The following is a 26,623-nucleotide window of genomic DNA, read 5'->3' as shown; positions in this document are numbered from 1 at the left end:
ATGACTCACCAGTTCATTTCTGGGTACAGTTGAAGGAATTGAAGGGGTTACGTATGTCCTGATCACCTTGCTAGTAACTTCTGTATTTTTGAGCTCCATGTGATATTCAAAATGATTGGGCTCCGATGTGAGTTTGGGCGGAGAAATGACATTTTTCTGAGTTGGGGCTGTTCTGTGGATTGTCAGCCCCATACATAAGCTTTTTGTGCAGGTTCTCTGCCGGTACTAAATCTTGCATTTATTTAGTGCCTTGTGGTTTGGTCCGCACCTTTAAAAACATTACCTCATTTGATGAATGAGATGCATTGATTATGAGTAAACTAGCTTCCTCTTAAAATGTTTCTGGTTTGGGATGATAAAGCCTCATTACCCCAAAGTTCAACTTCGGAGGTATAAGATACACATACGGCAACAAGTATATTTTGTGAGCTTTCATATCGGCTTCAAATGAACAAATAATGATTTTCGTCCATGGTCTTTACCTTTGAATAGGACTTTTATAAAAAAAAAAAAAAAAAAGTGCAGTATAGCTTGGCATCTGTTACTTAAGATAGACAGAGGTGAGTTTGTTTTAAAAACTTATGTATTAAGATTCTCAGGATTTATTTGTACCCTACCATTTCTTAGTCATCTTTTTCTTAAACACTCAAACATGTCTAATTTTCTACAACGTGATACCTTCTGAGAATCACCCCCTATCTGCACACAACTCCGTGCAGAAGATTGAGCAGACGACCACTTCCTGAAAAGGTGCATGGCATCTGTGAAAAAGAAAGTACACAGCTTTATCTCATCTTTTTTCTTCCCGAGCTCTGTCATTCGATAGATTCCTTTTATCATACTCATTTAAATATCTCTCCCCTGTAGAACTGTTGGCTGCACGAGTAAGCAAATGTCCTCACTTTGAGTTGAAAAGAATCTCTCAGGCTTGAAGGAGCAATGAGAAGAGCTTTTTCCATAACAACATCTTGACTTCCTTTTCCATATTGGATTATACTCAGAAACTTTCTATCTTAGCTTCAGCTTTTCTTGGTTATTGCCCCCAAATACCTTGCCACCCAACATTTTCAGAGAAGCAAGGCCAGCCAGCACTATTCAGGACTTCTTTTTGAGCACACTGTGACACACTGCTTGGGGACTTCCTAACTGAATCGGACTGGATTTTACCATTGGGGATCTCAGAGCTTAACCTTCTTCCTTGTTAGTTTCAGAATGCAGAACTATTCATGCACAAGTTCCCGGGACTTAAAGAATCCGAGGGAGAGGATCCAGTGGTATTCCAGAGACAGTGTATGCCCTAGAGAATTTTATTTGAGTACGTGTGATAGATTCTGTTGACTTTAATATTATGGATTTATACTTTCACGGCATTAGACAACTGTTGGAAACCTGGTGGTTGCAGGCAAATTCCTATGAGAACATTTTCAAATACCCCTCCTAGCAGGATAACTGAAGAAGAGGAAACAAATTATTCACCCTGGGACACTCGACTGGACTAGGTGTCAATATTTGGGGCAGCAGGTGTCTCAGATGGGCATTCCTTTCATCAGAAAATGGTAAAGATGAGTTACCGTGTTAATCAGCATTTGGACCTGGGACTCATTGAAAACCAGTTCCTCCTTCATTTTGAGTGGTCCTCCCACTCTCCAGAACATTGAGGTTAAAGAGAAAGGGGGTATGTGCAAGAATTATATATTTCTGTAAGTGTAATGATCCTACCTCTCACCTATATCGTTACAAACACGTCTTCTTCTTCACGGAACATACAGGCACAAACATTTAAATATTAGTCACCCAGATCTCCAGCTGCTGAGCAGTGAAAGTTTATATTCTGCCAGCATATCAGACTCTACAATGAGTCTGATTTTGGTTTAATTCCTTTCTACTGTGTAGTCATTTGATGAGCTGCAGATGGAAATTTAAGCCAAAGCCATAACATTTCAGCTAATACTTTTTATGCTGCTGTAAGAATTTGTTGTCATGTCAATTTAAGGGAGTTGAAGTCTTTTTCAAGAAGGCATTCAAGCCTATTTTAAGAGCTTTTATCAACTCTAATTTGATACCCCACTCTGACTGCCTCTGCTGTCCTTAATCAATTGCAAAGTGCAAAGTAGTTTAGCAGTGGAAGACAGCTTTGAAATTTCCAGAATTTCTCAGCTAATGCCATGGGCACAACATTGTGGGAATATACAATTAAATCTCCATTAAAATTTCTTGCCTAAGCTTAAGAGACACTAGGCCGACTTCTTTGAGTTTAGACTTAAACAGGTAAATATGTATTTTGGCAGCCATGAAAAGGATAGGGTATTAGATTAACCAGGGCATTGCTTGAGTAAAATTCCATTTGAATGTTATATTTATGTAGTATCTGGCAAAACAAGAAAATGGTTTACTGCATAAGGGTCAAATCAATGACATGCTTCAATTGTCTAAATACAAGATTAGGTTTTTCTTGCCTGCTTTTCTGTTATTTTTCTGTGTGTGACCTTGTCTCCTTTCCCCACTTCCTTATGTGAAAGGAACAAACATGCCGCCTTGCCTCTACCTGTTTAATGTGAAGGGTTTTGAATACCTCCCCTGAAAAATGAGGTTTATGTAAACATCCTAATACATGCCAGTTATTTCCCCCATGCCATTAAAGCCAAACTGAAGGAGGCTGAGTTGTACATTATTGAACTTGACTGATAAGTAGAGTAGGATCTCTGTCTTTCTAAGCTCGATCAGTTTCTTGGACTGGTCTGCTTTTGAGTATCCTGAATAAGAAATAGGTGTCACACTGCACAGCCTATCGGGTTCTTTCTATTGTTATTTTTTACAGTGAAGTCACTGTATATCCAACTCCGTGCATTTGAACAGGGTTGTCTACAATCTGAAGTGCTGGCATTCTTGATCGGAAGACAAGCGTTTCTTTCTACACAGGGAGATATGGTGCTTATAGAAATTGCCGGCATTCTGGAAGCTTTATAGCGTACGATCGGACAGTCAAAGGATACTCTCCTAGGTTTTGGTAGAGATTACGTTTCAGTTGAGCCATGTTGAAATGAAGAAGGCCATATGGATCAAGACAGTATTTAAAAACATCTGTCTGAAACACAGATTTGTTAAACCAGCCACCTTCACTTTATGCCCACAACTAGGTAGAAAGCTCTCATTGACAGCTTTAAAGAGTTTTAGGGGCGCCTGGGTGGCTCGGTCAGTTAAGCATCCAACTTTGGCTCAGGCCATTATCTCATGGTTTGTGAGTTCAAGCCCCACGTCGAGCTCTGTGCTGACAGCTCAGAGCCTGGAGCCTGCTTCACATTCTGTGTCTCTTTCTATCTCTGCCCCTCCCCCATTCATACTCTGTCTGTCTGTCTCTCTCTCTCTCTCTCTCCCTCTCTCCAAAAAAAATGAATAAACATTAAAAAAATTATAAACAAAGATTGAACACAAAGATTGCTTTAAAAAAAGAATTTTAAAACTAAACAATGTGGCTCTAAGTGAATAGATCACCTATGACTTTAGCAAATTATAAGCGGTTAGTTTAAAATGTACAAGTTCGGGGCGCCTGGGTGGCGCAGTCGGTTAGGCGTCCGACTTAAGCCAGGTCACGATCTCGCGGTCCGTGAGTTCGAGCCCCGCGTCGGGCTCTGGGCTGATGGCTCGGAGCCTGGAGCCTGTTTCCGATTCTGTGTCTCCCTCTCTCTCTGCCCCTCCCCCGTTCATGCTCTGTCTCTCTCTGTCCCAAAAATAAATAACGTTGAAAAAAAAAAATTAAAAAAAAAAAATAAATAAATAAATAAATAAAATGTACAAGTTCAAACACCAATTAGAAGACAAATTGCAGGGTTTTTTTCAAAAGAAAACACTCAGCTTTTCAATTTTTAGTTTTTGAAAACCACATTTTTAATGATCTCCCCTAAAACTGAGGCCTTGCTATTGAATGACAACATAGTCTATGCAATAGTATCACTTGTCCTATTTCAGCATCCCCAAATTAGTCGTCTGCTTTTCTTTTTTTTTTTTAATTTTTTTAACGTTTATTTATTTTTGAGAGAGAGAGGGGGGCAGAGTGCGAGCAGGGGAGGGCAAGAGAGAGAGGGAGGCACAGAATCGGAAGCAGGCTCCAGGCTCTGAGCTGTCAGCACAGAGCCTGACGCGGGGCTCGAACCCACGAACCACAAGATCATGACCTGAGCTGAAGTCGGCCGCTAACCGACAGAGCCACCCAGGCGCCCCAATCTTCTACTTTTGTAATGAGTGTTTTAGCTTCCTAAGGGAGTTTCGAGAGAAGCCAAGTCCTGTGTTGGGCCACACTGGGTGTTCTGTTTCACTTTCCTCATGGTTGATGGTGGCCGTGAGTCCTGTTCTCATCTTGTCTTCCAGGCTGAGAGTACAGAGACCACCTGTCCTCTATCTTATTTGACTGCATACACATGCAGGAAAATAGGAAAGTGAGAGAAATTTTAGTATTCCCTGCTGACTTTTGCATTCCTTTTACTAACAACCCCCCAGTCCTTATCATTATGGGAAAGCTAATCCTAGTTTATGCTAATTGAGATGTGAGTTTTGAAGGTGTTTGAAAGCCTGGCCAAATTTTCGATTGAAAGAAAAAAATTTAACAACGTTAAGTAATTGAATTTTAAGAAAGGTCAAAATCATGAATGAGAATGAAGATTATACCACATTTTAAATATCCAAAAATCTGTCTTAACTTGGCTTCTTTCCTTTCCCTTACCAACCATTTTGTTTGCCACTTGGATGCTTACTGTCATTTTCCTAGAAGAGCAAAGGAGTTGAAAGTCGGATTATTATCTTTGAAATTAGTCAACTGCTCTACTTTAAAAAAGAAACATAAATTGGAAATGATTGAGTATAGGATTCTGATCAGTGACTTTCATTCAAAATCCTAAATCCCTCTTGTCACTAATCACAATACACTAACATGCCTGCTGTTCACAGGTATAATGGTATAGTGAATATATAGAACTTTTTCTTGGCATCTAGTAATTTGAAATATGTATCATTTTAGGATGCTTTTGCCATAAATACTAGAATAACTTCATAAGGGCTAAAAGAATAGACTTTTAATTAGCTTACCTAACCCACAGCCAAGAGATGGGCGGTTCCGGGGGGACTTAAAAGCTCAAGGACTCAGGCCATCCAGTCTTTAGGCTTGTCCCTGCATGATCACAGATGGCCACCTCAGTTCCAGATATCTTTGCTTTGCTTTGCTTTGCTTTGCTTTGCTTTGCTTTGCTTTGCTTTGCTTTGCTTTGCTTATGAGTCAGGGAGGGGGGTGCCTGGGTGGCTCAGTCAGTTGAGCATCCGACTTCGGCTCAGGTCATGATCTCACGGTTTGGGAGTTCAAGCCCCGCGTCAGGCTCTGTGCTGACAGCTCAGAGCCTGGAGCCTGCTGATTCTGTGTCTCCCCCTCTCCTTGCCCCTCCCTTGCTCACGCTCTGTGTCTCTCTGTCTCTCAATAATAAATAAATGTTAAAAAAAAAATTAAAAGAAAAAAGCCAGGGAAGGAAGGAGTTTAGGTTAGGTCTTTCTTCCAGCAAGAAGGAGATAAGTTTGCCAAAGACCCCAGCAAACTTCCTCTTGCATTCCTGATTGGAATTGGGTGATACATCAATCCTGGCAAAGTTGAATGAAATTACCGCATTGGCTTAGACAAAACAAGATACATGCCCTGGGACTGGTGTGGGCCTACTTTCTATAAGAGAACAGACTGCTACCTGCTACTTGAGCAAAATAGAAATTGTTACCCAGGCAGAAGCGTCGACAACAATAGAAACTGCTGTAAAGTAGATAGCATACACTGGTAGATGACTATTAATAAAACTCCCCCCTTTTTGTTACATAACATTGCATTAAGCACAGAATAATAGCTAATAGTTATAAGCCCTTACAAAGTATCAAGTGCTATATTAAATAATTCACATGCATCATTTCCTCTTATCTTCACCATGATCCTCTTTTACACTTAACTATTTGTAAGTGACAGAGCCAGGAATCAGACCTAGCATCTAGGGTAAATGCTAAACGATGCTACCTTTCATCATCCTTTGCAAGATAAAGAAATTGATGAAGAGAAATTGATGAAACTCGGATAGGAGCAGAAGGATATTGACATGTATTCCCTGCTAAGTTATTACAGTGATATTTGTCAAAAAGCAGTGGCAAAGTGTTCTGAGAGTTCCAAAATAAAAATTCTGTGTCTGTCTGCCTCTGATGTCAGAAAAAAGAGCATTTCTTGATGTTTTTCTTATGCTCATAAGAATGTCCATGAGATTTGTTTGTTTGTTTGTTTGTTTTGAGAGAAAAAGAGAGACCGTGGGGGAGGGGCAAATAGAGAGGGCAAGAGAGGATCCCAAGCCGGCTCCACACTGTTAGTGCAGAGCCTGACGTGGAGCTCAAACTCACAAACCATGAGGTTATAACCTGAGCCAAAGTGTGTTGCTTAACTGACTGAGCCACCCAGGGACCCCTGTTTTTTGGCTTTCTTAAAGCGAATTATAAGCAAGAATATTACTAAATCAGAAACTTGAGCCCTTCAAGATTGTACCCAGATCTCAGATGAAAAAGAAAAAACGTTATTATTGAAATCTGTCATTAGATTAAAATGAACAAATATAGTGTTAATTCATCTGAATGCCATCCAACAGCAGTGGATGAAACACCCTTAACTTTGTCGTCACCAAAAAAATGACCAAAATGTTTTCCTGTTTTCAGATATTTCCGTTTATGCAGAAATATCAGTATTTTCCAGAGAGGTTTAGGTTTCAGTCTTATTGTTCAGATTTAGCTGTTAATCTGAAAGGGTTTTATTGACTCACTTTACCTATCCACAGCATCCTCCAGCTAGGTCTTGGAATGGTCTAAGAAGAGTAACTAGCATTTATGAAAGTCTGCTAAGTTTCAGCCACTGTTCTAAGCACTATCTCATTTAATCTTCATCAAATCCTATTGAGGCAAATACCACTGTACAGGTGAAAAACTAAAAACAAATAAATAAGAGACTTCCCTAGGAAAGGTGTATCAATAAGTGCTGGCAACTTAAATTCATATTTACTTCTGGCTCCAAAGCTTCTATTATTTTTACAAGTTTATTTATTTATTTTGAGAGAGAGAGAGAGAGAGAGAGAGAATCTCAAGCAGGCTTTGCACTGTCAGCGCAGAGCCCAATGTGGGGCTCGAACGCACAAACTGTGAGATCATGACCTGAGCCGAAGTCGAGAGTCGGATGCTTCACTGACAGTTACCCAGGTGCCCCCCCTCCGGGGGCCTCTATTCTTATTGGCTGCCCAGCAGGAGCCATTCCCGACTCCCTCCAGTGTTCATTTCTCCCAGGATGTCTGAAAGAGGCAGGTGCTCACTTACTCTCAGCCTTCAGCACAAGCTTGCAACTGGGGATTCAAGTTGCTGGGGGAATTTCTGGAATGTATTTTCCTTCTTGAAAACAGGAGAAATGCATCTTTTGCCACTCTCATTGACCTTCTGCTTCCAGCCTTTGGACACAATTTGTGTAGACAGCAGAAAAAAATTTTGAATTCTGATACCCTGAAATGACTTGTAGCTGAACACGAACCAGGTTCCTGCTCTTAAGGAGAAGATTGTCTAGTGAAAGAGACGTACATAAATCTATAATTGCAACAAAATATGACCGGTAACCAACCTCCTGAAAGGCGAATTGTGTATATGAGTAAGAGTGACTATTGTTTTTACGTAAATATTACTCATTGACCCCTAAGGCCAGATCTTCCCTACTATTTTCCCATATTGCTTATAGTTCTCTCCAAAGCTGAATCTCTTCTTCCCAGCCTGGTAAAGCTGTGGCTTTATCGCTCTCCTCCAGGTCACTTATTCTGCCCAGCTTCCTCATCATAAATGCTGAATTTCATTATCGGTCAGTCCCAGGCAAGAAACTGGAGTCTTCTTCAGCCCTTCTTTATCGCTAAAACTTGTCACGCCTCCTTTCCCAAATGACCTCTCCCCCATCTGGATCTCTGTCACCATCACCTCTGCCAAGGCCTGGTTCCAGGGGTTCATCGCAAGGAGCATCCCATCTGGAGAATCCACAGCTCCTCCAGGCCCACCTCTCTGCTGCCACCACTTTTCTGGGACAGTCTTGTCCTTGCCACAGCTTTGAGCACCGATCTCACCTTTCTTTTGTAATGGTGTGTTGGCACTGAGTGTGAGGTATCCATACGTAGGGATCGCGCGACAAACGCTTTTGATGTTCATAGTTGCAAACACATTGGAGAGTTAAAATGTCATTATGAGCGGACAGTTCATCTGAATTCATTTCCTAGGCCATATGTATCCAAACTTGTTGTTTTGGTAGGCTTAAGAGTTCTTTGGAATGCAAAAACGGACTTGATCCCTGACCCACAGTTTGTAATCATGGTCACGGGCCGGGAGTGGGATGAGAGTATTGTTGTCATGCTAGAGTATATTACTCTGTTTATTTTTTATGCTGGTGAGATTGAAAAAACCTGGATTTGATAGGCATGATGCAGAAATTAAGGAAAGGCTGCCTACAGTTAAGGAAAAGACCAAAAGTTAGGTATAATTATCTGGTAAAGGGAGCTCAGGCAGAAGCTCTAACTAGTCATGAAGTGGACACACTCCAGCGACCGAAGACCCACTCATCAATTCTCAAGTGTCCCTCATACACAAAATAACAGCTATTAAACTGGTGCAGTGAGCTCATTAAATATCATATTGTTCTGCCAGACAAGGCCCTTGTTTTAGGGAGTGACTAAGAGACTGTCACTTCTTGGGCCAGGAGGATGAAAATGTTCTTTGGGCTCTGGGAGAAGGATAGACGTAAATTGTTGATACTCCCCTAGGACATCCCTCCCCATTTCAGTCTGCGTCTTATTGGGCTGTGCTTCCTATTGAAAGGTGACTACTCAGCTGATTTATCCAGCTCGGTGTTTTCATGAAGTTTCTGCTATCGACCTACACAAGGGAGAGAAGGTTAGAAGGTTTTTTTATGGACAGCATGAACGTAATGTCAAAGACCTATCCGAGCCCCATGGTGCTGGAGCTGGCAGAGTCACGTGAGCTCAGCACTTGAGTGCAAGTTTCTGCCTCCTCCACTTTGACCAAGAAATGGTTGGAAAGTTAACCAAGCCTGGAAGAGTCAGCCAGGAGAATCATCCCACTTGGGTTATTTGCTTTTTTTTTTTTCCTTGCTCAACAGAGAAGTGAATCACACTCTTCACTGAGCCGTGCAGCAGAGGGAAATGATGCAACACTGGTCACATGGCACAAAGAAGAAAGGCCCATTATGCAAACCGAGTTCTTCATTGTGTCCTGGTGTGAGGAGAGGTTAAATACCCACACTGGAAAGCACCACAAAGCGGGGGTTCTGACATGGGAACCCTTCTCTACTTGGAGATGGAGGGGCTGTGATTTACGTTTTGTCTTTTCTTTATTCTTCTGCCTCTTTGACCGCTGGATTCACTAATTTTGATTATGATATCAAATATGGAAAGAGTTTATTTAAGCTTGTTTTATTTCCTTTTTGCATATGATTTGGGAATTTGTGAACATACGCTTCGCCTCGGTCACTTACTTGCCATGCAACCTTGAGTAAGTTACTTAAACTCATCCCCTAAAAAGGCATGATCTGTTATAAATGTCTTTATAAATACATCTATCAATCCATAGAGCTATAACAAATAAGTGTATGTTTCTGAAGTGTTTAGTATACAGCTTCACTACTGCAGTTTCTCAGTAAATGGTAGCCATTATTATTATTAACTTACCTATTTCATGCTTGTCTAAATTCCTCTATGAGTTAATGCTTTTATCTTGTTTGCTCATTGCCAAACCAGGATGACCAGGAACTGAATGAAGAGCCCTGTGGTTCTCTGTGACATCTTCTTGGCATGGCAATCTGGTCTTTACCACTTTGTATAGTTTTGGTAAAGAGGTATGTATCTGGAACTTCAGAAAATAAACCATCTGAAGCTATCCAAGGCAAAACACCTTTCTTTCAAATTCAGAGTTGTGTAGAGTGATAACGTAGCAGGGTGTTGGTGTATGCTACGATTGCAACATTTTCTGTGTCACGTGCATTAAACCTTAAGCATGTGGTTTTTGTACCTGAGCCAAACTCCTCTCCCAAGTATGACGAGTTCAAGGGTCCCCTTTGGGGCAAAGTTTTCTCTCACTGCCCCACTTCCCCTATGCTTTCTACACTCTTCCATTGTTGCAACAGTAACGTGGTGTAACTGTGCTTTGCCTGTCTAGGTCCCCCACCCCCCGGACTAAAAATCAATCGTCTTGTCATTGTCATATTCCCCAGCACATTTCAGACCACATTGGCCATTGTTAATAAATTGTTAAGTGTTGATGGACTGCATAAAAGGACCCGAATTGGTGTGGGAGGTTTAGAGACAACTTGGCTGGCGTTTATCCCATCAGTAGACCAGTCCCTAGCAAGCAATACCAAAAGTTTTGTATTTTGGAGTCTTTTATTTCAAACAGTAACTTAACATCTACACTTGGCTGGAAAGTCCCTCTCCTTGTGTGACCCTTACCTATTTTCTTGGAGTAAATTCAACAAGTTCAGTTGTACCACTGTGTTCACAGAACTCTGGGTAGATGTGTCCATGAAATTCAAAATGAAGTTAAAAAGAGTAAAATAATTTTTTATTTAGGTAGTGATCAGCCAAGAAGAGAAAATATTTCTGTGATAGATTGCCTTTGTTTTTATCTTTTTTTTAATTAGAGAGAGAGAGAGAGTGTGTGTGTGTGTGTGTGTGTGTGTGTGTGTGTGTGTGAGAGAGAGAGAGAGAGAGAGAGAGAGAGCAGGGAGAGGAGCAGAGGGAGGGAGGAGGGAGAGAGAGAAAGAGAGGAAGGGGGAGAGAGGAAGGGGGAGAGGGAGACAGAGAGAGGGAGACAGAGAAAGAGAAAGAGAGAGTGTGTGTGCATCTTAAGCAGACTCCATGCTCAGGGCAGAGCCCGATGCAGGGCTCCATCCCATGACCCTGAGATCATGACCTGAGCCAAAATCAAGAGTCAGACACTCATCCAACTAATCTACCCAGGCGTCCCTGTCTTATTTTTAAAAAAATTTTTATTGAAGTGTAGTTGACACACAGTGTCACGTTAGTTTCATATGTAGAACATAGTGATTCAAGAACTCTATACATCATGCTGTGCTCTCCACTGTGTAGCTCCCATCTGTCACCATACAACATTATTATAGTACCCCTGGCTCTATTCCCTATATTGTGCCTTTCCTCCCCTTGACTTATTCATGCCACAACTGGGAACCTGTAACTCCCATCCCTCTTCACCCATTTTGCAAATCCCCCTTTTTGTTTTTTTGTTTTTTTTTTTTAATCCATTAACCCTGTCAAAGATTGCTCTCTGTAAAAACATTAACTTATATTTGGCTAAATGCCATTTAAGTTATATGGATTTAATTTAACGTTACTTTTAAGCCTTCTAGCCACTTTTTCCAAATGAGAGGGCAACCATTAATGGTGAAATCTACTCAGTTAATGTAATTTTTACTGACCAACGTCTTTTCCCATGTGAGAGCTGCTGCTGTTTCATATTTATCTGGAGAAAGGGATTGCCTTACTCGAAAAAAGTCTGAACCTGAAGATTTTCTCATGACAATTGAGGTGGATGTACTCAAAGCATCAGCCCAAATTGAACATGGTTGAATAAGTTCTAGGAAGCCCCTGAGAGTGAATTAGCAACCTCCCCTTCTTTCTTGTAAATCATTGAATGCCTACTCGCGTAGGGCACCATCGCAGAGAGAGTGCACTGTGGTTCAGCAGGCCGCACTCTTCCATGGGCTTTCTGGTCAAAGACCGCCTACTTGGATGAAAGGGGAGATATAAGCAAGTTGCAGAGAAAACACAAGTATTGATCCAAATACACGTTCTACCTGTGCCAGCCATTGTGCCTGGACTTAAGGAGACTGACAGAATCCTCAGGAAGAGAAAGTGATTCATCATTTTAAGAGGGAGGCGGGATTCGAGGACTAGTTCCAAGAGGCTGTGACATGTGAACTTGAAAGAATGCTACAGAGAGGAAGGGAAGGGGCAGAGGGAAGTGCATGAGTGAATGCAGGGAGGTGTGGAAGTGACCAGTTCAGGCCGACAGCTGGATTCCAGGGTCCCTGTCGGAGTGACAGGGGGTACACAAGTTGGGTCAGATCATGATGAATGTTGAAGGACCTGCTGAAGAGTCTGGGCTTCATCCTGAAAGCACTGGGCAGCTTCCACTGGTTTTTAAGGGAGCAACATGGTCAGTTCCCAGCTCACTCTTTTCTTTTTTAAGTTTTTTTTTTAAGTTTATTTGTTTATTTTGAGAGAGACAGAGACGGTGTGAGTAGGGGAGGGACAGAAAAATGGAGGGAGAGAGAATCCCAAACAGGTCCCCACTGCCAGTGCGGAGTCTGATGCAGGGCTCGAATTCCCGAAACCATGAGATCATGAACTGAGCTGAAACCAGGAGTCTGACACTTAACCCACGGAGCCACCCAGGCACCTGGATCCCAGCTCACTCTTGGAGTCCTAGCTAAAAATGGAGGTGGGGAGAGTCACTGCAGGGATAACCCAACAAAGAGATGACAAGGACTCAAATTAAGGTGGTAACAGATGTGTTGGCGAGGAGGGAGAAGTTTTAAATTCTTTGTTGGAGGTAGAATTGCCAGGATTTAGTTTCTACACTAGATCCAGTCTGTGCTTTATTTTAACGTCCGATAAAAACACGTATGATTATGTAGCTCATGCAAGCTGCTCAAAGAGAAAGATACAGAAGCAATTACCTGAGGAACAGTGTTTTGAAATTATGTGTTGAATAGGAACTGTGCTCTTTAAATAGAATATTTGTGTTGAGGACAAAAGGGGACGGTCGCGTTATCTCTTGACAATACTCATGTGATTTACTGCGCCAAGGTAACACAGAGGTGTTACACAGCTACTTTGCAGAGCCTCTGTTGAATTTCATGGTTATTCCCAGGTTACAGATTGACAGGCTTGGTTTTGTTTTGTTTTTTAATAAACTATACCATTTAGATGGCCAAATGACCTTGAATCACTTGAATGTACAAATCAGCATATAAGGAATGCCACACGGCCCACCGGAATACTGGGGGGGGGGGGGGGGTGTTGGAGTGTCAGTTCATCTAAGTTTTCTAATGCAGCTTGTACTGCATTGTACTTGATCTTGCATTGTACTTGTGCTTGTACTTGATCTCTGTTGGCTGCTTTTGATTGTATTCATAGCCATACATGGTTTGCTCCTGCCATAGCAGACAAGAATTATCAATTGTTTGACTTTCTTTGGCTCTCTAGGGAGAGTAATGTGCCTTCTGAGGCCATGTATACTTGTATAAATCCTTCTAGGAGGAAGTTTCTCCCAGTCATAGGCAAGTTGATGACATAGTTTTCTGTGTTTTTATGCCAACTCAAACTCCATCCCATTAAGCTAGTTGAATCAGATTGTCCCAACGCCTCCTTCCCTGCCCTTATATGATGAAACTTCTGGAAGTTGCAATAACTTTTATGGGCTGCCAGGGCATGACAGTAACTATTTCAGAGTGCCGTAGTGTGCTCTGGTAACAGTAAATAATGGCATGTGATATGTCATCACTTAAGAAAGTAATGCAGACATGCACCTAACTCGATTTAAAAAACCTATACTGGGGATGCCTGGGTGGCTCAGTGAGTTAAGCATCTGACTCTTGATCTCATCTCAGGTCATGATCTCATGTTTCATGAGATGGAGCCCCCCATTGGGCTCTGTGCTGACAGCATGGAGCCTGCTTGGGATTCTCCCTCTCTCTCTCTCTCTCTCTCTCTCTCTCTGCCCCTCCCCCACTCATGCTTACACACACACTCCCTCTCTCTCTCTATCAAAATACATAAAAATTTTGAAAAACCTATACTGTCGTGTGTACTCTCAATTTTCTGAATATTGCAAAATAATGAACTTAAAACTAATTTATAATTATATATTCACCACACAGTATTTCAGGAAGACAGGTCAGCATGTCAACAAATTCCACAAAGTCTCCTTAATAATGAAGATTATTCAAACTAGAAGAACCTACTTGAATATAGTCGAGAACAGAGATAATAATTCAAGCCAAGAGGTTATGCAGTAACAAAACTCCATTCATATAGTTACGTATTTAAATATTTCCATCCCCTTCCAATTTGGGAGCTTAAAGTTACTGCATCCCAGCATGCAATTGGGTGAGGAAAGTAACTGTTTCCCTCTTATTTGGTTAAGGGAGGTTTTGCGGCGCAGGTGGAATTTTTAAAAGGTCTTTGAAAGAGAAGATGGGTCAGTAGGATTGGGAAGAAAAGGAATGTCAAGTAAAAGAGTGTGTAGTTCAAAGTGGAAGAAGCAAAGGAAAAGAGGACTTGATGGCTGGCCAGAGCAGATGGAAGGGGATTCCAGAACTGCCTGTTGGAATAAAAAAGCAGCTCACTAAAAACCAGGTGGATATTGACTCCAAGACACTAAACTACATGCACATGATGGAATGATTCTATAAATCAAAATAGCGGTGCGCTTGTTTGGCTAATGGGAGTCTGTATTAGGAAGTCACAGTCTTTTCTACAATATCACCAGGTTTCCTTCCCACAGAGATGTGGGGGTTTTTTTTTGTTTTTTTTTTTTAATTTTTTTTTCAACGTTTATTTATTTTTGGGACAGAGAGAGACATAGCATGAATGGGGGAGGGGCAGAGAGAGAGGGAGACACAGAATCGGAAACAGGCTCCAGGCTCTGAGCCATCAGCCCAGAGCCTGACGCGGGGCTCGAACTCCCGGACCGCGAGATCGTGACCTGGCTGAAGTCGGACACTTAACCGACTGCGCCACCCAGGTGCCCCGAGATGTGGTTTTAAAAAATTAAAGATTTGGGCTACCTGTGTGGCTCAGTCAGTTAAGCGTCCAGCTCTTGATTTCAGCTCAGGTCATGATCTCACGGTTCATGGGATCGAGCCCCACTTCAGGCTTTACTAACAGTGCAGAACCTGCTTGGGATGCATTCTCTCTCTCTTCTCTCTCTCTCTCTCTCTCTCTCTCTCTCTCTCCCTCCCCCTCTCCCTCTCCCTCCCAATTCCCCACCCCTCAGAATAAATAAATAAACCTTAAAAACTTTTTAAAAATAATTAAAAATTAAATCATTAAGAACCCACTGTATGAAAAACAATGCAGTAGAAGCCTGGGTGAATTGCAAAGAAGTGTGAGGTATTTACCCCAAGGAGGCAGGCAAGGTGGAACTCCATGAGATATTTAGTAAGAATGATGATGGCAATACAGGAGCTATTACAAATCGGTGTGGGATTAATTGTAATGTGGATGGTAATTGTGCTAAAGGATTATTAAGATGTTTAAAAATCTGTTCCCCGGTTTTATATTTTGGTTTTATATGGCTTCGGGCGCCATGTGGAAGCATTTAATACCAGAGAGATCCTTTATGGTGTTTTTGCTTCTCAACTTCTAGGAAGCAATCTGGTATAGTAGAAAGAGCACAAGATTCTGGGCCAGAAAAGCTGTATTTGAGTCCTTTGCTCTAGCATTTATTGGGTGTGCGATCTTAGGCAAGTTAATTTTCTCAGCTGTCAAGTGGGGATAAAGGTAATCACCTCTCAGTCCCTCCCAACCTGATGCTTTTTAAAGTGATTAATACATGTTGGCTTATTAAATCAATAAATCAATATTTTTACCATTTATTTGTGAATATATCTGACTCCTGGCATTTACTAACTCATGAATATGCAACACTGTGGCTTTTCTTAATGGCTTTCCATGGTCATTGACAAAAATTGTTTCCCATATATCTGTCTTATAAAGCAATAATTGGTCTTGAGAACAGCATGTAGAATAGAAACATAATGCAAGACACATGCAATTTTAAGTTTTTTAATGGCCACATTAAACCGAGCCTTAAAACATCTGAAATTAATTTTGATATTTTGCCTAAATCAATATATCAAAAATATAATTCCAATATGTAATCAGCATAAGATTATTAATAAGTATTTTACACGACCAGCACATCTGAGTTTGGACATCAAATTGGTCAAAATATTTCGATTTCATAAAACTTATGCTTAAATACAGTCTCCCATATGCAATTCTTACAAACATACCTAAATTTTTCTCAATAACTGAATCAAGGCTCACGTTTTACATTTCAATTTAAACAAATTAAAATTCAATAACTCATATGCTCTGGCCACACTTCAAGTGCTTTATTGCTCTATGTGGCTAGTATGAAACAGCACAGGTAAAACTGTCTTGAATTGTTTTTCAGTAAGATCTTGGTCTTTTAAGCATTTCGTCATTTCATAATATCAAAATAAAGACCTTCCAAACTTGTACTCATTTTGGGAGTTGCCTTATACTGACTGTGCTTAGCAGTGACGTCTGACACCCAGCTTCTCATTCTGCCTGCTAGATTTACGAGATCTCCTTTGAATGAAACTCTCTAGATTAGCCTCAAGGATGTTTAGTTCTAAAATGCTGCAGAAGAATTGTTGGTTTTCCATAGTATAAGTCTGAATTTATCATATGAATATCTGCGTCTCAGGCTGCGTGACTTACCCAAGGTCTCGCGGCTAGTTGTGTGGCAGAAACAGCCCTTACACACGGACGTATGGATCCATGCTGCCATGGAATCTGTATTTTGCTTCCTTTAGGTGCAGGTGTGTTCCTGATGCACTGCCTTGGACACAATGTCTTACCTGAAGGAGGACCCTTTGTTGGGCCACGTTTTTGGGTTCTCAGAAATATTAATAACCCCAAATACAAGGAGAACGTGTTGCAGACTGAGTTGCCTAAAAGACTCCTTTGGCAGAGCAAGGTTATGAAGACGAAAGCATTGGGGGACAAGGATTCCTTAGTAGTAAAAAGCTTCGTGCCTTCTCCCCACTCCTTCGCTGCACTTGTAAAGGCAAAATTTAACTTGGCAGAAAAACAATTAGAGCCTCCAGAAGAGTGGTACTCTTACTACATACATTGCTATGTATAAATTTCTCTTCTAGAAATTTTTCTTTGCCTCTAAATAAAACCAGGATAGATGATTCATTGAATGGAAACGGACATGGGATATTTAGCTACATGGGTCCCTAACATTAAGTGTAGCCTGTTCTTAGACACTGTTAGTCTTTTGGGTTTTTTTTTTTTTTTTTTTGAGATGAAAGATACTTTTTATTTAATTTAAATTCTAGTTAGTTAACCTACTGCAGTATTGGTTTCAAGACTAAAATTCAGTGATTCATCACTTACATGTAACACCCAGTGCTCCTCCCAGCAAGTGCCCTCCTTAATGCCCATCACCCATTTAGCCCATCCCTCCCACACCTCCCTCCATCCACCCTGTTGGTTCTCTATCATTAAGAGTCTCTTATTGTTTGTTACCCTCTCTCTCTTTTCTCCCCCTTCCCATGTGTTCATCTGTTTTGTTAAATTCCACACGTGAATGAAATCGTATGGTATTTGTCTTTCTCTGATTGACTTATTTTGCTTAGCATAATGCACTCTAGCTCCATCCACGTCATTGCAAATGGCAAAATTTCATTTTTGTTGATGGCTGTATATACAATGGAATATTGTATATGGTGTGTGTGTGTATATATATATAGAGAGAGAGAGAGAGAGATACACACACACACACACACACACACACACACACACTCACCACGTCTTATTTATCTGTTCATCAGTCAATGGACACTTGGGCTCTTCCCATAGTTTGGCTATTGCTGATAATGCTGCTATAAACTTTGGGGTGCATGTACCCCTTCGAATCTGTATGTTTATATCTTTTCGGTATATACCTAGTGGTACAATTGCTGGATCAGAGGGTAGTTCTATTTTTAACTTTTTGAGGAGCCGCCGGACACTGTCGAATTCTGTACACTTTCTTACTGAGTGGCCAAAAAGGCTCTGAGCTTATCTCCTGAGCTCCTGGCATTAACCATGTCACTAGAGTTTATATACTTTATAGGAAAGGTTCATGCCTTAAGTCAAAACTTCAAATTCAGAAATTTTGGTTCAAAGGATGCTCTCTTCGGTGCAAGTATTTACTCTCATTCTGGCTATGCTTGCCTGACCTTCGGTGAATGAGTCTATCAGAACTGAGTTCCCACAGTCAGGTTCATTTTATTAAGTATTTAGATGTTTGGGATGAAAATATGAAAATCCTTCAGAAGTTTTCGCCCTTTGTTGACACCATGTCCCTTAGCACACATGCCACTCCCACGTTTTGTTTTGTTTTTTTTTTTTTTTTTTTTGTGGGACACTATTCAGAAATGTCTTTATGGACTATTAATGGACTCCAGGAGGTTGACTCTAAAGTGCATGGCATTGCCCTGCCTTTGTTGGCCTTGTCATTAATTGTGCGAGTGCTTTTAAGAAATCTTGCATCCATCCAGTGATCATTTGTTGCATCTTGCCTTTTGATTTAGTGCATCCCATTGGCTGAGGGTTTAAAAATTAAATAAGCCTACTTGAATTGTGTGCAAATAAAAGTCAGACCTGGAGCGAGAACTTGTGTCAGTCCGTGTATAAACTACTTGGAGTTTGAATTGATATCTATTTGGGGCAGAGAAAAGGAACCTGTGAGGCTGTTTTAAGGTAAGAAACAAAATAAAAACAGAATAAGCAAACCCGAAGATTTTTAGGCTTACTTCCTGATGCTTCATTATGTTGGAAGTTGTAGGTTTGAGGTTAGCAGCTTGATAGCTCTGTTCAGACAGTAACTATTTTAAACTTGCCTCTGCATTCCTCTGTCTAGGGAGACAGTTACAAGATCCTCAATTATCATTTATTATTACATGTTCCCAGAGGCCATCAGTAGCTTTCAAACCTGGCTGCGCGTCAGAATCACTTATGGAGCCTTTAAAAAAGACAGACTCTAGCCTCACCAGAACCTGAGATTCTATAGGTCTTTATGAGGCCCTGGAATCGGTACCTTTTATAAAGCTCTCCAGCTTTGGGTAATTAATTTCGGGGCTTTTGTCAGGCCCATCCTCCCACCCCAGATAAATGAGTTAAATTCAAGAAACAAGATCAACACAATAGTTGTCCAAAATAGTATAATTTAAAGACTGTAGGCAGGGGAAAGATCCAGTTAGGGATTATGATTATAGAACAGGGGAATGTTTGTAAACTGATTAATGGAAGTCATGGGAGAAACTTTTTGGAGACAAAGCATTTAGCGTATTTAAGAACATGTAACATGTAAGTCCTTTCACTTCCCATTCACATGGAATCCCTTCTGATTCTCCTCCCCAAGGCTGGGTTTAAGTCCACCGGTAATTTATAAGAGAACGGGTGATACCTGGAGGCTTAAAGAGAGCCTCGACGTAGGTTCAGACCATCTGTACCCAACAAGCATCGCACGCCTATTGGTGGATCACTGCTTTTTAACAGTGGCTTGGTTGCAGAGGCGGCCTGTGCCAAGACAAGCCAGTATTTTCCTAAAGGTCTTCCTGGTAAACATTTTCAGGTCCGTTTGTTTGCCACATATGTCTTGAGGCAACGACATGCTTGGCAAAAGCTACTTACAACTCGAAGCCTCTTTGATAGACACTGCTTCCAAGCACAATGACACATTGTTTTCTAGGGGTTCTGCGATGTTATTATGGTTCCTACAGGGAAGAGGCAAGGCTGAAGGTGAGGTTTGCTTATGTTGTACTTAATTCCTATGTTTTACTTGATTCCTACCTTAAGACAGCCTCAGAGGTTCTTTGTCTCTGAAAGATTTATTAATGCAGATGAATGGATATGTTCTGTACTATGGTATATCGCGGAAAAATAGTGAAAAGATATCATCCTTGTGACACTGGCATCTATTGTTAACTGTATTTCATGCCGTATTTCATGATCATATTTTAGCACTTGTATTTACTAAATGTCCAGAAATTTCCGGAACTAATAGATACATTGTCATGCATATAAAGTGTAACTACTTTATTAGTGAAATGTTTCATTAACTGTATCACAAACTAGTTCTAAAGCCTCAGTGAGAAATATTGGATTTATAAGACCCATGATTAAAAAAAAAAAAAAAACAAGAATCCTCATCAACTTAAGTTTCTTATCACTTTAGGGTTTTGAATGATATAGGTAGTGTTAAATCTGATTTTAAATGCTGGCTTTTTTCTTCAAACTGGAAAAAATTTCTTGGTTGGTGTCTAAAGGATATTTATTGCTTCCTCCCATAAGCAAGTAGTATGGGTTGACATTGACCTTAAGGAAGGTGAATAGACTGGTAAGCTACATTGAATGAGAATGGTTATATGATCTAACTTTCATGCTAATAAAGTAGCTATCAGTCAGCCAATAGCCCAAGAACAATCTTTCCTGAAGCAGTGAGGTTAACTAAAGACACCCAGGAGCTTCCCTGCCACTTCTAAGCTTGTAAAGGTAGATGTATTGGGTTTGGACTTTCATTCGCTCTTAAAAATATTTGCGGTCATGCCACCAGGCCACCCAGAAACAGAAAGGAAATTTTTATGAACATTAGATGAACTGTTAAAGTAATAATTTAATTTAGATTTGAGGGTTATTATGGAACTATCAATTAAACATGCCTGTAATCCAGTTTATTTATTAAATTTAGATTATATTAATGTAGTTTAAAATGCATGACATTTATTTAGCATCATCAGAGAACAAGTGAGCTCTGAGCAAACTTCTCCCAGTCGTGAAGTTTAACCCTTGAAGTGTCAAAACATTTTAGCTCAATAATTTTGAATAGGATTCCTTCCATTAATTACCTTATTTTCTATATTATATCTGTGACTATGGGGCGCTATCATAATTTAGATCATCAGCACATGTATGAATTATTAAGACTCTATAATAGGGGCGCCTGGGTGGCGCAGTCGGTTAAGCGTCTGACTTCAGCCAGGTCACGATCTCGCGGTCCATGAGTTCGAGCCCGGCGTCGGGCTCTGGGCTGATGGCTCAGAGCCTGGAGCCTGTTTCCGATTCTGTGTCTCCCTCTCTCTCTGCCCCTCCCCCGTTCATGCTCTGTCTCTCTCTGTCCCAAAAATAAATAAAAAACGTTGAAAAAAATTAAAAAAAAAAAAGACTCTATAATATATGGTTACCTTTGGAGCTCTTCAAATGTTAAGGGTCAACTCTTGATACTAAATTATCTGTCAGTTCTTACCCTTCATAAGTTTTATGTCTGCTTTTTGTTGCTTCTGCTTTTTCTATTACTATCAGCCATCAGCTGACAACTGTCACTTACTCAGCTGTCAGCATGCCTGACTTTAAGAGCCTCACCCATCCATGATTTGTTGCTTTTAATCTAACAGAAATCTAACATAAATTGAAATTAGGGTGTTAGAATAGTGTCCACCATAGGAGACATAAGCTCTGTGTGGAGATGGATGGGGTGAGGTGGAAACTCAATATCAAAGACTCTGAGCTTTAATAGAAGGACTTCGTGCCATCTGTTTTGACTATAAAGACAGCTTCGATTATTCATTAATTCAACTTTTACTAGGCCCTAGGGACCCAAAGATGAGAACAATGTGGTTCATGCCCTTTGGATGCTCCCCCAAACCAGTAAGTGCCTGGCTACCACAGAAGGATGAATAGACTGTGGAGGGCATTGAATAAGACTGTAATCTCTGGAATTCAGCTGGGTCTTGAATAGGTGAAATTTCTGGGTAAAAAAAAAAAAAATGGATTATCTGAGGGTTGTTCTTCAATGTATACAAAGGCAAATACACTAAGGCAACCACTGCTTAGAAGTTTCCATTCATGTTAAGGAAAGTACTGGAATAAAAATTAATAAACGCAGTGACCCTGGGAGTCCGACAAAGCTGCCTCTGAATGACCTTGGACATTCTTATTTTTATTCCTTTCCATGGACACTGAACCAGAGGTGTTAATGCCTACCTTATAAAGTTGCTGTGAGGGCCAAATGAAATGTTATGTGAAAAGTGCCCAGTGGAGTACCTGAATCCAGTTCAGTACCCCATTAATGTTCTCTTTCCTGCCTTTTTGGTTTTTTTTCATTTTTTGTTTGTCTGGTTTTTTTCACTTCCCTTAAATGTTGTTTGGTAAAGGGTATCTGTAAAGAGTGAAAAATAAAATGACAAATACTGCTTTTCATATTTCTATCAGGCTGTTTTGAGTCATGTTCTTTTAATTGAATGACAGTCACATCATTTGAAAGGCTGGTCTAATAATAGCACCAGAGATTCTAAGCTGACAAAGTGCAAATTTTCAGTCAAGTCTTGATTCCAATTTAGATGTGGAAAGAAGAGAGTTGAAAAAGAATCCTTGTTACTCAAAACACAGATACCTCCATAGGCACACTCTCATATTATAATTGTTTGGACCCCTTTTTAGTAAAAAATAAACCGAATGCCACACGTGCACATTAGTCCACTCCTTAAAAAAGGTTATAAACCCTGAATATGTAAGACTCAGTGGTACCGTGGGGCATCTTTGCTCACATTTCGCTTGCCTGAATCACTTGAAGTGTTCATCTGGGTAATCTGGACTTTTTTTTCCCCCTTCCTATGAAACGCTTCAGTTCATCAATCAATTCCCCATACCGTGCTGTTTTGTAATTCCAATCTATATTGCTAAAGAAAACCTTCAGTGACCCTGAGTAAATCAAGAATAGAAAACGACTTGGGTTTCGTGCTCTTTGCGGCTATGTTAGTGAAGAAATAGATTTTCACTGACCCTCATTAAAGTCTTCTGTCGGAAATAATGCCCATTGAAAGATCAATTAGTTACACTTCTATTTTGTTTTCAAGTAACTACATTTTCCTTCTCGGTCTCTTCACTGGTCTCAATCTGTTTTCTTTTGGAGGTGAAATACCTAATGTTCACCAATATTGGCTTCTTCTTGGTCTTATAAATTAAGTTTTTAACAAGCTGATTTAAGCTGTGCTTTCAAATAATATGACTATAGATTTAAACCCAATCACTTTTCTTTACTAGTTGCATCAACAGATGTTCAGCGTTTCATTTTTCCTTAAGGGTGTATGGTTTCTCACTGACTCTTGGCTTCAAATAGGGATTCTCTGCTATTGGTTTTGTCTGTAAGAATTTAAGCTGTTTAAAGCTGTTTGTACTTGTGGCCAAGAGCTCCTAGTTCCCAAAGCAACGGTTTATCACCCACCCCGTGTTATCTTTGCTCTTACGTTTCTTCAGTCACAGGAACACAACAGCACCGGTGGGTTAGATCTGTGGGTAACGCATGTGTTCGGTAGGCATGGACTGTTTATGACGAGCCATGTGGGTCGGGCTCATGTTCCTGGAGTGCCCTGAGCGGCTTTACTAATCTGTCAGCATAGTATGTTCTCGTGGATAAATATAGACATACGCGCACTCTGTGAGTTGTAGGTCACTGTCGTACTGTGCAGCTAAAAATTGTCCCATTGGTATGAAGAGTCTGCCCTGGACGGAAGGCCTGTTTTAGTTTGTCTTCTACTGTAGGTCTTTAGCACCTGACTAAAAATACACCTTGGGCCAAAAATAAGAGAGCCCTACCTTGCCGCTGAGACACTTATGTTGCCAGCGAGCAACAGGACCATGGAGTCCGTCATCATGTTTTTTTGCTTTGGAACATAGTCTGTGTAGCAGTTCCAGACTGTTCGTTTGGGTTCCTTTTCAGGCTCATGGAGATTACAACAGCTTGTTGGAGACGATCCTGTGTGATCAGCTTCATAAAAGGGCTTGGTAGGTATGAAAGGCTGTTAGCATGTATGGCGTGGATCGTTGTTCAGTTAAGTGCTGAATGTAGGGAAGATTCTCCTAAAGGTTTCAATGGATGGGGCGGAGTGGGGGGGGGGGCAGTTGCATCTGCATGTGGAGATTTACTTATGATGTCACTGTTCTGAGGCAGGAATAATGCTTTTTAAGTTTCTGTTTGGGATTGCAGTATTTCAGAGGTGATTTTTTGTATATAAGTCTATGGAACAACAAGCTGTGACGTAATGGAATTTTTCTGTGCACCGAAGTTTCACTAAAAGATTTGGTACGATTATCTGTGCTGCAAAATTGCAATCTGAAAAATAGCTTAGTATTTGGAAGATAGTTAATACCATTGCATTTCATATTACAACAGAGGTAGGATTTAGGCTTGATTTCTTCTAAATATTAATGTTGTAAATACTCAGTTATTTTGTTTAAAGCATTGAAATAAACCTGAAGCAGTTTTTCCTTTGTTTTTGGCTTAGCCTTCTCCAACAAGAAAACAAATAAAATGTTTTCTTTTATTGTGTATGAATTAAAAAACAGGATAGGATGGGTAAACCAACATTAAATGGGTCCAAACTGCGTGCCTGTGCTTTTCCTTTATCAGAGTAATAGCCTGGTTATATTAGTTCTAGCATAACCTTGTAAGAAATATCGTACAAGAGTTCAGAAAAATTAATGAGAGGCAATTCCATGACACAGGGTTCATTACATGCATCTTAGATATAGACCGTTTAACTTTCGATTTAATGAAGGTAGGAAAAGTAAATTTGTACATAGTAAGGACACAACATATTGCTCTAAAAAAGGAGAAACATTTTGTTTATTAATGACTTGGGAGATTTAATTACTTGTTAATTATTCTTTTGCACTATCTTTAGTGAAACTATTAGATATTTACATGTGATACAATTCTCTTTGTAGGAATTAAGTCTCTAATAGTCATTAATTTACTCCTTACTTTGTAGTTTATAAAAGCTGACTGTGTATTAGGGAACTTTTTTTTCCTCTCTCAAGAGATTTTTTTTTTTTTTGATGTGTAACAAGCATACAAATTAAATGATAAAACTTACAGTTTCATATATTTGGGAAAATGCTATATCACAATAGGACTCATGTGAACTACTCAGTATTGTTTTTGTTTGATGTCTCTTGTAAATGTAACTGACTCTCACTGTGTTTCCACTGAATGGACCACTCCCATGATCTGGCAGCCATCTTAAGTCCTTTTTCACTCACTGCCTTTCTTACTCCCAATAAATAATATAACTTAATTTATACAAGGGATCGTTACCAACAGATATTTCTGCGAATTCACAGATTTATCACCGTCTTAGATTATGAACTTCTGGTAGGCACATATCAAGAGAATTTTACGTAGTCATTGTACATGTCCGTAGCTATTTAAGAATCTAATGAAACCTAGAATCTTTTTTTTTTTATTTAATGAGCCGGCATCTCAATAAATAAGTGTACATCTGGGGCGCCTGGGTGGCGCAGTCGGTTAAGCGTCCGACTTCAGCCAGGTCACGATCTCGCGGTCCGTGAGTTCGAGCCCCGCGTCGGGCTCTGGGCCGATGGCTCAGAGCCTGGAGCCTGTTTCTGATTCTGTGTCTCCCTCTCTCTCTGCCCCTCCCCCATTCATGCTCTGTCTCTCTCTGTCCCAAAAATAAATAAACGTTGAAAAAAAAAAAATTAAAAAATAAAAAAAATAAATAAAATAAATAAGTGTACATGAAGCAGGAATTTAATAAATGTTTTGCTGTTGACAAAATAAAAAACTAGACTACAAAGAATTTCACCTATTCAGTTAATTTTTTAACAATTGCTGACTGAGCTTCTACTGTGTATCCCTCCCTGGGTGTTCTTCCTTCACTGTAGATGTCGGAAATGTGGCTTGTGTTAATCATATGTATTATATAATGCATATACATGACCTCTATATCATACATATGTATATGCATATTATTGTATACGTATGCATATGTATATATTTTACAATAGATTGCATATTAAAACGTATATTGTACCTAGTGCCTTTTTGACCAGGACCCACAGAAAAACAAACAAACAAACACATTTTCTATTATGACTCAGAACACACACACACCGTACACATCTGTAGACGCAGACAGAGACTGAAAACACAAGTTTTGTGAAATAGTGCTTACTTAACCTCACTCTGCAGGGTGCCATCACCCGCTATTTTCTCTTGTAGAGTTTTCTATTCTATTTCATTGAAATCATCCTGGTTAGCACCCAGTAAGTAGGTTTCATGATCGAGTAGTGGGTCACAACCTGTACTTTGACGACCCTCTCTAAAGATTCCACAAGCCAGGCGTTCTCAGTACACCAATAGTCAAGTTCTCTACGGAAATGACAGGCTGTCATCCGTGATACTATATTCTACTCCTGGGCAGATTGGTGCTTTATTTGTCAGCGTCTTGCTTGGTTGCAGAAATAGCTCTTTCAATAGACTTAATGTGAGTCTTGGGTTGAATGTTGGGTTTCTAAGCTGGGTATTCGGGACCTTGTATATCTTAATGCTTTCTTACTCCTTAATGCAACAAATATTTATTGAGTACTGGGTATTAAGCTAGAAGGTGAGGTTACAAAAGGAATAGAACAAATACCTTGCCCTTATTGCACTTAAGTGGAGTAGGGGAGACAGGTAGAAAACAAGTGTATAATGTGTCATCATATATCATCAAGAGGTCAGTGCCCTGCAGGAGAGCAGAGCTGGGTAAAGGGCTAGAGGGAGGTGCCATCAAGTGGCTGGCCAGAACAGCCTCTAATAAAACCAGAAGGAAGTGAGACACCATCAAGTGCCCTTTTCCCCCACGTAGGAATTCCCCTACGTGAATTCCTACAATCCCATTGCCCCCATTCTCTTCAGCCTCGACGCC

The 26,623-nt window shown here is 40.3% G+C and overlaps 1 protein-coding gene across 8 annotated transcripts in view; it reads left to right on the top strand.

The window, feature by feature from the left end:
- Positions 1 to 26,623, top strand: part of FRY (FRY microtubule binding protein) — a 463,051-nt gene that overhangs the window by 199,537 nt on the left and 236,891 nt on the right. The window contains exon 1 of one of the 8 annotated variants that reach the window (XM_086714046.1): positions 23,370 to 23,699. The exons of the other annotated variants lie outside the window; for them this stretch is intronic. Within the exon in view, the coding sequence (XP_086570172.1) occupies positions 23,639 to 23,699 (61 nt within the window). The 5' untranslated portion in view covers positions 23,370 to 23,638. Of the gene's footprint in view, positions 1 to 23,369; positions 23,700 to 26,623 lie in introns of those variants that run through there. 8 annotated transcript variants of the gene reach the window in all.

Source organism: Puma concolor, chromosome A1 (genome assembly GCF_028749965.1).
Source record: "Puma concolor isolate L17-30 chromosome A1, mPumCon1.1.hap2, whole genome shotgun sequence".
Classification (NCBI taxonomy): Eukaryota; Metazoa; Chordata; class Mammalia; order Carnivora; family Felidae; genus Puma; species Puma concolor.
Note: the sequence above shows the minus strand (reverse complement) of the source record. Positions and strands in the feature narration are given on the sequence as shown.